The following is a 17,357-nucleotide window of genomic DNA, read 5'->3' as shown; positions in this document are numbered from 1 at the left end:
CTCAAGACCTTAGCAACAATTTGATTTATATGTGTCATACCCCTATCCACTCTGTCACTGCGGTCATCATTATAAAAATAAAAACGTAAAACTTATGTTTTTATGACTGAAATGCAACGGTTCTAAATTTAATGATGCTTCTAAAAATGGAGTATCTGATTCTAGCTATAAACTTTTTTTTTAATTTCATTCACATCCACATCGCTTTAATAGTCATTTTTTGTCAGTAGAATGTGCTATCTCCAAATTGGAAGAAAAATCAAAACTCAGTGTTGTCAGGTTGATATTTGTAATAGAGTATATTATAAATACAACAGTCATTTGTGAACCGACGATCGTTTCAGAAGTATGAATCATATTAACCAAACTTTTGTGTCAGGTATGAGTTTAATGTACGATGAAATAACACCATAATATACCCAGTATCTTACCAACTACACACATTAAACTCATAATCAATGCATAACTTCAAATATAAACGTATTAATGATTACATCATGAAAACTTTTATTGACAATTTTCGGGTTTACAGATTCAGACTTCAGAACCGATCCTCGGCATACAAGTGACTGTGGTACATACAATTATAGGTTGTGATATATACGTGGTCAATATAATATTTTCAGTAATGATCAGCAAATTTTACACTTGGTAGCTAATTTTGAAACCTGTAAATTTAGTTTGAGGAAATACTCAAGGGATTACTAGGCAGTTACATATACGTAAGTCTCATTCCGGGGGTTGTACGTAATACTCATAGAATTAGACAATAATTGGAACCGCCTACACATTGGAAAACTATTCTTTAGTATACGTCCATAATTTGGTTTGTAAATTAAGCAAACAGTTCTACTATTTTGGTATAGACATAAGTAACTCTTTGCTGTGTTAGTGTTATAAGATCCAAAATATTGTATTTTGTGGTTTGGGCGTTGGGAATTGTTTGTGTTACATTGTACTTTGGGTTCATATTGAAAAGAAGCAAGTCCTGGTTGTATTAAAAACCGTATTTAGTAACTGTACACTCGTACAACGTAAGCTCTGAAGATTGGTTTTACAATGATTTGCCTTTGACCCCAATTGAAAATAACTGACTCAGCAAAATTATTTTATTGGTGGGAAAACACATCTATAAATCACCATCGCCATTATTGCCGACTCGGACAATATTTACTGCCAAATGTATGTAAAATACATCAACAGTCCCGGTTTATAGTGTATGATAAGACAATTGTTAATCTAAACTAACACGAGATTACGATAATATGCACACCGCTGTTTCTACCATGATATTTATATCATTATTTTTTTTCTTGAAATATGTATCGACGTCAGTAAAAAAAATAACCTTACCTTATAAATAATACTGAATAATCTTTATTTATACAAGATATAAACACGTGTCTCCCAAGAAGTCCAGTGAGGGCAATCCCTCATGGGCTCAGTGTTAGACCCTTGATCCGTAGACATTACCATTATATGCATGATCTAAAGAAATTTGAATACAATATTCCTCCAAAGTTGCCTTTTTTTAAAAACCTTGACTCTACGACCCCATCCCGGCTTTATGATGACTTGTTATCTCCATCTGTTGGTATGCCAATGTCTAGGACACATCCATTATTCATTCCTTTGGCTAAGGAAAACCCCGACAACTGTATGGTCAGTAGACCAGAGTACGAACAAGGTCGCGTAACAGCTGATTACTAGTATCACCGTCAGGTCGTCTGGTGTTTACAAGATCAATGAGTTCACAACCTTTGAAATCGTCTTACGTGTAATTTAATCATGGAGATAGGAAGGACCATTTATGGATGTGGCCTAACAAGGGGTACTGCACATCAACGAATGGACAATGTGTTGTTTTCAAATATCGTCTTTCTAAACAAATTAATACCCATCTTGACTATTCAGTAAAATTGATTCTTTTTCTTTTAGTCTATTTATTTCCACATTCGTTACGATCTTCTTACTGTTATTCAGAAATTTACACCGGATACTTTACAAGAAGATTATGTAAATTTGTGTAACACGGTAGATTACAAATTATTCTTGCAAACCACAGGCACTTGTTTCCCGAGATACGTTTCAGAGTACAATAAGAGTTTCTAGGATCGCGTAAGTCCACACACCGCGAAATATGTTTATATTTATATTTATGTTTATGTTTATGTTTACGTTTGTATTTATATTTGTGTTTATATTTATATTTATATTTATATTTATATTTATATTTATATTTATATTTATATTTATATTTATATTTATATTTATATTTCGCGGTGAGTGGACTTACGCGATCCTAGAAACCCGTGTTATTTTACCCCTCAGTTTCATATATTATTTGTCTCAATATTATCTATATCTTATTGTATTCAGGAACATATCTTGGGAAACAAATGCCTGTGTTGCAAAATCCTATTGTTAGGTGATGTTGTTTGCACTTTTGTCTTTATATAAAAAGCACTTTCATTTTCTCAAGCTGACTGGTGTACAAAAGAGTATGTCACGTGTCACAAAAGTGATCAGCGGAATATATAGATAGAGAAGATAGAGTAAGAGAGACACTGAAGATGCTGACACTGAGATGCACTGAAGGGTAAAGGTCAGGCTGTGAAAATAAATACATTCACTATCATACATGGCCTCCTTTATCCCCCGGCTTTATCCCAAAACAACCCTATATGATATCGATACGACTGATAATTAGATAGGTTCAACTCGCACGTGCCAAGGACAAACATTATAATGTTGTCAATGGAACGAGTTATAAATGTGCAAAATTGTGAACCCTTGATCAAGCGAACTGCTCGCTCCAGGGTTTAGTGAAGACACGCTTCTATTCTAAGGAACATTATAGTTATAGAGCCTGAGAATATCATTCGAGAGTGTTTGTGTTCATACTGGAATTACATTCTGAACGCAATATCGTTTGTAATATGGAATCTTGATGACGTATTTGTTCATCTGCTAACAAAGTTGACGATTACGTGCCATGCTTGATTTTGACGATTTTCTTCAATTAGATCAAATATTAACTGACATTTCTTCAAACTGTGACGTGTTTTTACATGCATTTCAAGTCTAGTAAAATTCATCCTCACAATTTTCAATTGTTTGGTAAATATAATACAATGTAGTGTAAATGTGCAAACATCCACAATTTGTTGGCCAGGAGTAAAAATTAGCTCCCGACAAACAATATAATGGCTTTGTACAGAGAAATCAATGCAGGCCATTCAAGTTATAATTTATTCATACACGTCATTATTGAGTTGACGAGTGAATGCATAATGATAGACTGTGTCTATTGTAAACTGAACAGCCATCTGTGTGTTTTTAGAATAATGCTTATTCATTCCCTTTACCGTGGTTTACGTCATAGGCAGCGAAGGAGAAAGTTTACAACTAAGGTTCATTATGTAGCGACACTAATTAGACATAGACTGGGTGTATTTACAGGTTTTAGTTAGCACCATCAGATTACTGTATTGTCTTTCCACCATTATAATGAATGGGGTAAGCACTTCTACACTTCTGTACACTAATCATAAGTAAAGACGATTGTTTATTTAAGAACCGTCATCAAATCGACACTCTTTGCAAAGATCATTGTTTCGGAAACGTTTTGTGTCCTCGTCAAAGCCACTTTATAAAATGTCGTTTTTGTTGAAGTATGTCTGTGTTTTTGTATATTGGAATGTATCCTGCAATAAAGTTTTAAAATAATATTAATAATATCAAAAGTCATTTCAAAATCTGTGTAATCTAATAAAACTGTTTCCGAAGGGACAATCATACAGAGGAGAAATCTCCCTTATAATGATAACAATCAAATCAAAACTAATAATCTTCTCCTAATCTAAAATATATAACTTAATGACGTCATAGGTTTTTAAAATAAATATATCGCTGTGATCATGGAGGTATAACCCTAGTCTATCTGCTAGACTTCGGATGTTCTTCCGATAGAATACGACACACGACCGAACATCGCTATCGAGGATGGAACAAGCCCTTACTGAGAACTTCGTTCGCTTATATTATCGAAAGAAAGCCCGAACGTCTAGCAGCAAGACTAGTATAAACCCTATACCTCCATGTTGTCATGTAAGCTTACTAGCCTTAAATCAATATCATGCGGATGGGGATTTTAAATTTTGCTTTCCCCAGCACAACATTTAAAATCCCCGAGCCTATCCGCATGGATTCCAGGCTATAAGCTTACATGAAGACTTACAAAACTTTTTTTTAACTTAAGGTTTGAGTCTAAGACTGATGAAAATAAACTAGATCATATTAATGATTCAGATTGACTTGAGATGAGGCTTACATGTTATTTTTACAATCATTTATTTTGTTGCTCTAAGATTCTTTTTCATTTAACGTCAAATTTCAGAAGTGTTCACCCAAACTTATATATATATATGCTTACTTAAATAACCTATAATATTGTTGTTGTTGTTGTTGTTGTTGTTGTTGTTGTTGTTTTTTTTTTGTCGTTGTTCATGAAAGGTGGTCTGCATACTATGAACCTTAGAATGCATATGTAATAGCCCGAGGAAATTGCTAAAATAAGTAAACCGTTTGCTTAAAGAAGAGACGACGAAGAATATGTGTATCTCCTTTTTTTCTTTTCTTTTTTTTCTGTGTGAACACTTCAGAAAACGACAGAAAAATGTTATAATAACTGTGTATAATAATGGACAACCTGAGGGACCATACTTTGTGGTTCACAACTATGTAATGACTTTTTGGAGATTACCTGAATTGAGATATGGGAGTTTCTTTCATTGAAGAAAGTAAGAATGAAGGTTCAACATTGATATGTAGGTAAGCATGCATATATCCCTCGGTCATGCATGATCGAAAATATGTCACGCATATTTGATTTGTATTGATAAATGTCTCGAAACTGTTGTCAGTAAAAAGGAATTGATCAAACTGCTGTCTGTTATACGACAGGAGAATTGTTATAAACAGTAAATTAACCCACGTCGATCGCAAGGGATGCGTGCAGGAATCAACAACAGTGAAGACTCTGCTGACGTTACAAAATCTTAGAAATATCGAACAATTTTAAATCAAAATAAATGATCTACTAATATAACAAACATATATGGTAGAAAATACAGGCTTTGTAATTTTTACAGTCACCTTACAATTTCGTTATAAATTTTAAAATATTGTACGAGAGGAAATGTGAACACCATGTCTTTGATTCAGCAATGAAAGCTAATGTCATTATTGATATTACGAACTATCAAATACTCACCACTTGAAGCTAGATATAAATACTGACTCTTTTTATGTTTTCTACTTGACATTTGGACCTACAGCAAGTATTATTATTATGTAAGTATCATTTTATTTGTAGTGTTTCGTGTTTATGATAACCCCAGCCTAGGTATGCACTTGAGAACGTATGTACCTTGAAGAGGTCAGGTTAGGTCGTTTGTGTTAGATGTTACAGTTGTAAATAATTAGTGTTATTGTACTGTTTTTTAGCCTGTCATTCGGCTAAAAGGAGTATTCACATAAGAGAATATCTCTAAATTAACGAAATTCCACACATTTACAAGTGAATCTTCAGAAAGACATTCCGTAGCTAGAAGACAAAGAAATTTTATTATTTCGATTTATTATTAAATGTGTGTGTGTGTGTGTGTGTGTGTGTGTGTGTGTGTGTGTGTGTGTGTGCTCTGCATTGTTGGTGACATTTTGACGAATTTCTCACAAAAGGGGCATTGTTTATTTAAAGTAAGCGTGCAAGGAGTATCTGAAGGAATGGGTAAGTATCATCATTATCTATCGTACACAATATAATACTACATAATGTATGATCTAAAGACATTCTTCAAATATTGCTGTCACAAACTAATCCGTTGCATAAATTATCATTAACCTTTACTTGGAACAAATCACATAACATTGCAATTGAATGGCTACTCTGGCATCACCATGACAACCAGATTGTTGAATGAGACTCTGATGGCATTCATCACTCCTACTTATGTTTGCTTGTCAATCAAACATGCATGGCAGATTATAGGATTGTCTGCCAGTCAAATAAATCGATGAAATTGACATACCATATAGAATTGTTGGCATACCATCTCTGTTGTCAGTGTCCCACATCCTCTTTGATTTACATGTCTACACGTGTATCTCCAAACATCGGAAATGGTTCTCTGAAGTTTGGAACTTTGTGATAGAAGTTTATTTTGTACGTTTAAATCACCATTTTCACTGTCATCGGGTCAGAAGACGCGCCAATGCGCAGTTATCACCATTGGCAACAGCTGTTGGAAAGTGTGCTAGAGTTACCGACAGCTGCATATCAGTCTCAAACTTTGATCCCTTTGGACCTCAATGGACCTCGTAGGGCCAGAAAATGTCAACAAGAAAGTATGGCAATGCGGCTTCTGTTTCCAATAACTTATTTGACGTTCGAAAGTTGACCGTGATTAATTCATTCGATTAATGTTAAATTAATGACGTCATTAAATTATGTTTACTATAATACATACTATAATCTGTTTGTATTGACGGTTCACCTTTCAACACAAAATTAAGGTAAATTCAATGTGTGTGTGTGTGTGTGTGTGTGTGTGTGTGTGTGTGTCTGTCTGTCTGTCTGTCTGTCTGTCTGTCTGTCTGTGTGTGTGTGTGTGTGTGGCTGTCTCTCTCTCTCTGTGTGTGTGTGTGTGTGTGTGTGTGTGTGTGTGTGTGTGTGTGTGTGTGTGTTTTCGGTAGAATCATGCTTAAAGAGCCTCGGACGTTCTGGGACAAAATTTACTGTTTTTGTTCACACATTTATATTACAATCGGGCCATTATTCTGAATTCGTGCCATATACACCACTATTATAATCTGTAAGATACAGACATTCGTGCCATGTGATCAGCTACTCATGTCAGGATATTGGGTAGATTGGAACATTCGTGTAAGACTGATAGCGCTGAACAACACGACGTATCTTACAATCTAATCCGGGAGTCTAACAATACTACAAGATGTGGTTCATGGTCGACGGAATGGACCGATAGGTTCGTGAGAGAAGATCGCACATGAAGGGCCACTCTTTTTGTAAACCTTAAGAATTTGTACAAACACGACGACGTTTACTCAGAAACTAGTTGTTGACTGCAAAGTAGAAGGCTTACTTCTCCTAATTCTCAACAAAAAAAGTTACATTTCTGGACTAAAAATATACAAAGAAAGGGATACAGGTGGCTAAGGATATTTGTGAAAATATCTCTAAAACAACAATGACTTGTTCGTATCTTGGTGTAAATGATCCTCTATTGTTTCCAAACGAAGGTCTTACATACAGCATTACAATTTCTAAACATATTCGGAGGCAAGGTGTATTTTCCCTAAACGTTGGGATTATGATTCCCATAAAATACTTTTTTGTTTTGTCGTGTACGGCTCGTGGGACATCACGAATCAACTTTTGTTTTGTCGTGTGCTGCTCACGAATCATATAAAATAATGTCCCTTTTTTCTGATCTTCATTTTGGTAAACTTCTGATATCGAAACATGAGAAAACTCAAAGGCCAGGAGACCAAAGGTTACTTCTGGCCAAGGTGGAATTTGCGATAGAAATGATGGATAGAGTCACAGACTAACTAGATATTTCAATTATTACGATGTGGTTGATAACGCGTGGCTTAAATGTGGCATTTGGTGATTTGCTGTGTGTCGTCGGGGAAGAACTGGAGACAGGTCCGTCTGGAACAAAAGTGTAATTGACCTTTGACCTTCCCAAATATACATTTCATACAAATAAGGTTAATATTCTAACATCATTTTTCTTGACGTTTGCAAGGGAAGAACAAGTTGAACACATATGTACATATGATCAAACGCGGGTCGTGACTTTGTTCATGTGTTTTGGTATTGAACATCAAAACTAAATGGGCACCTAAAAGTAAATATTATTTTTTTGCCCCTCAGTACCTTCAAGAACCAAAGGAAAATATGAATTTTGTCATAATTTGTAGATCAACATGTTTACATTATTTTGACAATTTGTTATTTGTTCTGTTCTTGGTTTGCAAATATGTGAAATAAAATTGAAAAACTTGAGCAATTTTTTCCTTGCCTGTGTAATCCTTTCTGTTTGAGATGTGAAATGGCATTGTTTATTGTACATTGTGATCCCGATCCCATAGAGGTTCCCCATTGGAGAAGTCGGGGAGCAAACACTACATAGAAGAGCGAGCCAACCAATCAATAATCTGTTTCAATCGCACGTGACGTGTCCAGCGCTGTGTGTACACATTGAACACGATTGACTGGGTTTCCCTCTAGATTGACCGGACGTGTACATTTTAACTTTTAGTCCGATACAGTTTTCTCTCTCTCTCGTTGGGTTTCTAATACTGTGTATTGCTGTAATAATGTGTCCGTGTAATACTCAAGCGTGTAAGTAGTAATCGGGATATAGTGTTTTTAAAGGCGATTCGTATATTATCGTCCAGTGTGGTGCTCGCGCTCGTAGTAGAGCCGCCGAATCGATCCCACCACAGAACGTTGAATGTCTACGCTTTACTGGTAGCGGGATTCAGTGGATTTCATCAGTATTTTCAGTGGAATCGCGAAATTTATAAACCTTTGTTACATTGGATCTATTTCCCATCATGGAAGGTAATATTGAACGCGATTGCAGCAACCTTGGTGGTTTATTCCAGACAATCATAAATGATATGAAGGTAAGTGTGCTCTTGATCATTCAGATCGGTCACAGTAATTCCCTCCTGAAAAACCGGTCAATTTTATGTAGTATTCACACACTACACATAAATCCCAAAAACAATCAATCAAACAACAAAAGCTTTCCGGTGATCTGTGTATGTTGGCGTACAGTTGTGCGACAGCTCGTCGGATTTGTACCATACAAAAAAGAAATTATGGGAAAACGCTATCGAAATTTTAGTTGTCAGAAAGGCAAAAAAAAAGATGGACGAGTCGAGTGGGAGATGGGGCGAGGTCTTGTATGCCCGTCTTTGAAGTGGGCTAGTGGGAGGGTTTGAACTGAATAAAAATGAATTATATTACCTGCAGTTTTTGACGTAAATTTAACATTAGGTATGGATCGGTTGTAATGCACGCATCATACGTCTCGTCAATCGCTTAATTTACACTGATGCCGTTTGCACGGGGAATTTAAAGTATAAATAAACGAACCAATTTGAATTTATCAGACTGTCGCTCCACACACACCGATAATGTAACAACGAAAATATACGATGCCTTGTGCATCGAGGCCCTATTTGATGTGATAGACATGGAAAGTGGATCGATAATAGCGCCAGATTTTACTTTGTATTTACAATTGTTTCGTTTGATATATAAACGGAAAGAAAGCTATCAAAGCAGGGATAATTTTTTAAATGTTATCAGTGAATTGATCTCTTCAACTGACAGTTTATTTGGGGATACAAGATATACCTGTATAACACCTGTGTTTATCTATTTTTCACCTTCCTATCCAGACAAGTAGTCCAGTATGGGAAGACTTTATGAGCAAAGCAACAAAGCTTCACCACACTCTCAAGTAAGTCTTTACATGTAATTTACAGTAAGTGTTGATACGTATTTATTTGTGACATAACAGACACAGGAGCCAGACATACAAATAATGTATGACATTCCTGGACTTCAAATCAACAGTTCTTTTGTGTGTGTACTCATTTTACTTACATGTAAAAAAACAACTAAACTATTACTGTTTACATCACTGCTTTTTTTTCTGCTGATTTTGAAAATATTTGTTTGTTTTTATCCTTTAGAGCAACCATCATTGCAGCTTCTGCATTTCTTGAAGCCTTTCAGAGGGTGGCAGATATGGCAACCAACACAAGAGGTATGTTTTAGCAGACAAGTAGAAATTGTAGATGCACCTGTGACCATGACATGAAATGATACTGTGACCATTTGCTGGGTCATGGTCTATGGTGGTAACCATTTGTGACTTTATAATAATAAACAATTGAATAAATCTGTAAAACCAATATTCTACAGCAGACCTTTTCAACAACACACACTTCAATAGATCTGATGTCTACTGTGTACTGTTACCAAACATGAACCTGGTCTTGAGATTGGGTACAAAATGCCTTGTGTATACAATATGTGTGTGGAAAGGTAACTGCAAATAGCAACGATGCTTTAGGACAGGCGTGTATTAAGGTGCGGTTTTTGGGTGAATTTGAGGTTGCTAAAATCATAGACTACACTACACTCTACAGTGAGAGAATGTTACTTGTACAAATTTATACAAACCATGCCATTTGCTACACATAGCAAGACAAGCTTTGATTGAGATACCATTGGGGTGATCAGCTGTTAATGTAATTCACACCCTGGTGTAAATGAGCCAGTTTACTATAATATAACAGCATATACCACATACTAACACAGTAAAGCCCCTCACACATTGCAGTCAACAAACCCAAGTCCTCAGGAAACCCTTCTCAGTACCTCACATCAGTAGAGGCCTCAACCCATAGTATCCCTTATGTTGAATTCCATTGGACTTCATATCATAACAAATACAAATTCTCTTTTCTGAGTTACCACACATTTGCAAGTTGTCTTCATAGCCAGTAGTGGTACTTATTATAATGCCCTACCCAACACACAATTGTTCAGCCTTTTGCCAATTTACACAAGGGGACCGGAAGTGTGTCACTTCTTGAACAAACTGTACATAGCAAAGGTCAGCTTTCAGCATCAAATGAAAGGCTGAAGTTAAGTTACTTCTATGACATACAAAGGGCAAGTATTGACTAAAATAGCTCCTCTAAAAGTAGGGCGCATAATTTATTAACTGGATAATCACATTTCTGTCAAAATAAATTAGGTGTTTGAAGGATAAAGGGTAAACAAATTTTACAGTGATTTACATTTAACAAACATGTTGAATTTAAAAGCCACAGTCTAAAGTGACCAGAAGTTGAATGCCTGTGTTTTATAATCTTTGCAATTTATAATCAAAAGTTATTATAAGGAATAGTTAAATTATTTAGATAAGTAGAATAGTTTGTAATGTTAGTAGCCAAAAAGAAGTACAGATGTTAGTCAAAGATAAGTTTCAAAAAGGTAATTTAGTCTGACAATGTTGAACAATGGTACCAATTAGCTACAACTCCTAGTACAATCTAAACTCAATATCCCTTTGTTAGCAAACTTCCGGCCACAGTATAAAGTTTTGACAACAACTGAAAAACCATATAACTATGTCAAACCAGGGCTGTATGATATGTGAAGGTATTTCTGTGATGGTATTTTGGAAGTATTTGAGAATGGCACAGACAGTATAGCACGTGGGTTTGTGTGGTTTCACACATATTGATCAGTGAGTAAGTAGATGCCATTGGCAAGACTCCAGCCAACACGCCCAACATCCATACATACATACAAACTAGTTGTCACATTGACTTATTTCCTGAACTAACTCTAGACAGCGAGTGGAGACAAGTCATTCATAAGTCTGTTATTTGTGTCCAAAGTGTTGTTAACTGTAGTTATATATTATAATATATTATAATCACGCCTCACAGTTCCTTATTTCTTGCCTGGTTGCCTACAAAGCCATGTGGTTATAGCATAAACCAGCTGTTCGTCTCAGTTTCAATGTTGTGCTGGGGAATTAACTTTGCCGGAAGTTTGGCTCATCACAACTAGACAATACACCGGTGAACTAACAAGATAATATTTATTCAAACCTGTGGAACAATATCACAATGCAGAACATGTTGGGTAGATTTTGTCAGAAAGGATATGACACAAAATTACATCGCTATATCTTATTCAACTGTGCATTATTTCCTCAATATGAGTCTTATGACATCATTTAAAAAGTAGAACTGTGATTACAATTGTTTGAACATTTTCGTACTGAATGATATGGACCAAAGTAAAACTGAAAAGCAAACCTTTGTATAACACAGAAACAAGATCATAGTGTATTTGAAAGGGGAAAAATGACTGATTTAAAGGTTTACTAGTCTCATCAATTCTGTTATTTATTAACACGAGTGGGTTTTTCCTTTGTCTGGTGTCATATCAAGTCCTGTCAGCCACTTTAAAACAAATTGTTCCACCCCACTGAGATATGAGTGTATTTAAAACCATTTCCTTCCCACTGTGTACCTTGAAATAAAAACCTTGAGGTCATTCCCCTGTGGTCTGGTGACCCACCTGACCAGTTACTGGGTGGAGCCTGGGAGTTCGAAAGAACTGAGTGAATTCTGTATTATTTCAGTTGTTCTAGGTTCTAGCCTTCACTGACCATATACATGTATGATTTATATAGTGACATAGGGTAGTATTGTATATGTATTTCAATAATCAAGTAATAAGTACATACAAATTGTACAGTCTATTACTACGACCACTTAGTGTTAGCTAATCAGGAAAGTAGTTTCCGTTTTTCTCAGACTCGTTTTACCAAAGGCCAGAGTCAGTGGTTAATGACAATTTTGTGGTCACACGTCCATACATTCTTACAGTGCTTTAGTGAACAGTCATATAGCACTGTAGTGTTTGAAAGCACAGAATGTATTCTGAACTCTGTCTAATTGGACTTAGTGATAGTAATATGAGGGGCTACCACTGGGTAGAATCACTTCACCTTACCTCAGTTTAATACACAGTATGTTGTATAGTGTACATCATTTATATATGTATTACTACCAGATGGTACTAGTAGCAGATTTTATTTTTTTACATTTTTAAACACTATGAGTAGTATAGCCTGAAGTCACATCATGTATATTTTGCTATGGAACAGTGATAACAATTGTGCTATATAATACTACAGTGATGAGGGGAAAACTCTCGTACAGTTTTTAAGACAAGATCATTTGCATTATTGATTACTTTTCGTGCATGGTTGACAATAATTAATAGATTAAGTTTAATTGTTGTATTAGTCAAAACAATAGAATACTAAATCTCAATACCATTAACTCAGTTCTGTCAAAGGAAATAGTGATGGGAATAAATATCACCATGGTGATTTGCGTTTGGTTTAAGTGAAAATTATCCACTGATTGAAATCAAGGAGTAAATAGAAGTACAGATGGCAGGATACTAATTCTCATTAATTATTACTTAACTGAGGATACTCTCATGGGATGATTATATTCATGTAGATAGGGAGTCAGAAATTATGAATTACTACATGTATGATAATATTTGTAAAGATATGGTAATGAGAAACGACCTAGATAGGATCTGGTATGAGGAGAACATTCCTAGTTATTGTTTTACATCAAGGCACTGACAAAACATAATGGATGATCTAATCCCACCATTGTTAGCAAATATTTTCCTGCTATCTGATCTAATTGTCAATGATTGTTTTTAAAAGGGCCTGCATATTTCTGATAAACAATTTGTTATTGTACACCGAGAGAGGAAACCAACGTCACCCATTCACAAATATAAAAAGCTGACACCATACCAGAACGTAATATGATAAAAACATTATTATACCAGGAATTTGCCTGTATAAAATTCATTTATTACTAATTTACATGTAAGATAGACAATACTTGTATAAGATAGACAACTGTGTAGAATAAGCCAATTAGCTCACTCTCGATTCATGTTTCAGTTCCTTGTCTATGTGAAATACAAGACTTATTATGTTGAAGTCCCAGGTGATGTCACATGTTCAGATTTGATTTCTTCTGTGCTTTCTGTAAAACATTGAACTTTGCTTTCAGATGACGCAATATCAATTCAGCGGTTGTTATGTTTTAGTACCATTTAATAACCAGACACAGACGGCATTCATTCAAAGAGGTGTATTTTCACAAAATGATTAACTAGTTGTTGAATTACATTTGACAGCTCTTGGTTTTTATTTGGTTTGTAAAATGGATGTATAGTGATGAAGAAATTTAGTGATGACCTGACTTGCTGTAGGCTGATTGAATGCCGGAGTACATTAGAATAACAGCAATCTATACCAGTCAGGTCTTACTGTTGAGGTCTGAAAATGGGTTTTACTAACTCTACCCTTCAATCGCTATATTTGTACAGGGATACAAAGAAATACCTTCCTATATCTGTCTGGGGATGGTATCTTCCATCCAGTGACAAGTCACCTTATCCCAAATAGATTATTTAATATTTGATAAAATTACATTTTGGAAGCCTGATATTACGCTAGAGATTTAACAAGTATTGATATTTATGAGTGTGTATGTGGATGAAATGTTTGATTCTGTCCAGGGTGACTGTGCAAATATGAATCAAAATAATAATTCATGAATTCTGTAAATTATAATATTTGCAAAGAAACCCTACTCTCATATTATCAATTCTTGTCTGTTCTAGATTCATAATTGTTATGATAGCTGTATTGATGTTAACACAGATAGTGTCAGTCTGCTGCACTTCAATAAGATTACACCAGGCTTCCTTGGACGTGTTTGTGTTGCCAATGTGAAGACAGTTGTAGATTTTATGGTCTAATACATATCATGTGAATTTGATCAGCTTCATGTAGCAGCAAATGTCTGTGATTTACAGAATTGTTATCTTGTAATCCTACTAGCTTGACTTCTTAGAGAGAGAGAATATGTGTGTGTGTGTGTGTGTGTGTGTGTGACTATGACACTTGTGACGATTGTGACGATTTTCAGCTAAAGATGAAAATAATAAGGCAATTGATAGGTAAATCAAACATGTGATTGTGATCATTGTAATGTCAAGTTGGTCATGGACAAACAAATCACACAGTAAAGTACATTTGCAAATGAATGAATTGATTGAAGTACATGTACATTATATTTTGTATGCAGATAAAGTGCTTCTCATTTGTTCTGTGTTTTCACTTAGACTTCAAAATCTGTCGTACAAAGAGAGGGAAATGTGATAGATTTTAAACAGATTCCTGTACACTTTGTTGTAATTTCGATGGAGAACTGTTCTAAACTGCTTTGGGAATTGGGTTAGGTTTTACCTACTTACCAACCATAACAAAAACACTTGAGTCTAGTTGTGATATGTGAGGTAAGAGGGGACAAACATGTTTGTTGAAAGCCAACAGTGTACAACTGTAGTATTATGTGTTTTCTCATCCTGATAAAGACACTAGAAATAGACTACAAGAATGAAGGGGCTTTGGGAGTAGTCTGGAATTAAGAGTGTTAAAGTACAGAGAAAAGACATCTGCCATGAATTGGTGGTTGACAGCTAGTTTTGTAATGCTGGAGAATATACCTCACTGTGAAAGTTTAGTATCTGTGCATTGATTTCATTATGTGGAGTTGTGTACATTTGTCACTTTCTATGTGATATCAGACTGAGTATACATGCCAGTTTGTCTGTGTTACTGTTTGACCTCACGGTTTTGATTTCTCAGTGTTACTGTTTAGACACACTGTAGATTCAGTGTTAAATCACTCTGTTTCTTGATGTTGCTGTTAAATCATGCAGTTTCTCAGTTTAAAACCATGTAGCTTCCCTGTTATAGTTAGACCATATATAGTTTCATGGTGTCAGACAACATGTACACAGTTTCTTGAGGTTAGACCATACAGTTTCTTGTTTTTACTGTGTTAGACCATACAGTTTCTTGGTGTTACTGTCAGACCATGCATTTTCTCAGTGTTGTTAGGCCATGCAGTTTCTGGTGTTAGAACATACACTACAGCTTCTTGGTTTTACTCTTAGACCATACAGTATCTTAGTGTTAGCTGTTACACCATGTAGTTTTTCAGTGTCAGATCACACAGCTTCTCAGTATTCCTGTGATCATGTACACTCTCCATGTCAGCCCATGCAGTTTCTCAGAGTTAGATCGTGTAGGCTCGCCATGTTGAACCATTCAGTTTCTCAACTGTACTAGTTACCTATCACACTGGCAATCATACCATATCCCCAAAGGGTTACTTTATTGAACCTTTTTCAAGAATTTGGATAAAAACACACTTAACTTTTTCCATTCTTTGTTATTATCAGGTAGATATATTTACAACAACACAGGTAAGGAATATTTGCACTGAAATGCCTCTATGACCTTGAGGTATAGACACAGTGACAGTCCTTTCCACTCAGGTATGCCAAACACCAAATCCCAAGTGAGTTGGTAATATAGTCAACAATTAACTCTTTACATCTAGTGAATAATATAAGACTAGGGCTGTGCCCACAAAAGAATATTTTATACTAACCTAACTTTAAAATACTGTCCTTGAAATTTTACTGAGGATGTGTGAACAGAGAGGATTGAATCTTTTATGATATATCCTTTTAAGTAGTTTCTATACTATTGTTATAAATATCTCGGTGAAACGTTGTATTACATGTACTATTACAATGTACATAGTTTCTGATAACCTGCTAATGATTTATAGGAGAACCCTAGTAAAGTGCGGTACCCCAAATGTGGTAAAGTGTGTTGGACATTTGGAAGGTTTAACCAATTCATAAGCAATACTGTTGTACCAGCACAAAAATTCTCATTTTTATGAGAGAATATAAATTGTGCTGTGAAAGAAACCCTACAATATGTTTTATGGCGGGTACGGTGAAACACACTGTTTAGTTATAAAGTAATACATGGAGAGGGTAAATATATTTGTTGTATAGTACAGCTCTTGTTGTCTGACCATGCTCTGACCTCACAGCCAGCGTCTTCTCTCCTGAAATTCATTTCATTCTCTGAGTTTCTATTCTGGGAATCAACTACCGGTAACTCACAGTAATTCCCATGTGAATGTAGTACATGTGTATGGTTGTGGTAAACAGTAGTAGCATAGCACATATCTGAACCCAACAGTTGGTGTCCACTCTCTCATAGACTTCATTTCAGTCTAGGGCTATACTTGGAACTAACTACCGGTAACTCTTAAGGTATTCACATGTGAATGTATGATTGTTGTAATAAGTAGCACATGTGTGACCCATACCATGTTGTACTTTGGTATGTAATACTGCAAATATTTGACTACATACATATATGTACATGTTTGCACTGGAGTATTTTCACATCAAACATAGTAGAATATTAGACAGGATACATGTCAAATACACCAATATTGTACCTTCAGGTAACAAATACAATGCACATGTACACTAAAGAGCTGTACCATTATGATGGCTATCAGAAGTACTGTACGGCTGTGCTGGTGGTTACCGGAAGGTGCCATACTATTGTGCTGGTGGCTATCAGAGGTGCCGTACCATTGTACTGGTGGCTAGTGGAGGTGCCTACCATTGTACTGGTGGCTAGTGGAGGTGCCATACCATTGTAGTTGTGGCTGTCATTGGAGACATACCATATTATAGAAATAGTTATCAGAGAAGCCATTGTTATGTTCTTTCT

The 17,357-nt window shown here is 35.5% G+C and overlaps 1 protein-coding gene across 3 annotated transcripts in view; it reads left to right on the top strand.

The window, feature by feature from the left end:
- The first annotated feature begins 8,321 nt into the window (after positions 1 to 8,321).
- LOC144438308 (protein MTSS 1-like) overlaps positions 8,322 to 17,357 on the top strand; it is a 40,599-nt gene continuing 31,563 nt past the window's right edge. For all 3 annotated transcript variants that reach the window (XM_078127370.1, XM_078127371.1, XM_078127369.1), the window contains exons 1-3: positions 8,322 to 8,721; positions 9,505 to 9,566; positions 9,802 to 9,875. In XM_078127370.1, coding sequence (XP_077983496.1) covers positions 8,650 to 8,721; positions 9,505 to 9,566; positions 9,802 to 9,875 — 208 coding nt within the window. In that variant the 5' untranslated portion in view covers positions 8,322 to 8,649. The remainder of the gene's footprint in view (positions 8,722 to 9,504; positions 9,567 to 9,801; positions 9,876 to 17,357) is intronic.

Source organism: Glandiceps talaboti, chromosome 7 (assembly GCF_964340395.1).
Source record: "Glandiceps talaboti chromosome 7, keGlaTala1.1, whole genome shotgun sequence".
NCBI lineage: Eukaryota > Metazoa > Hemichordata > Enteropneusta > Spengelidae > Glandiceps > Glandiceps talaboti.
This window is presented reverse-complemented; position numbering and strand designations above follow the sequence as displayed.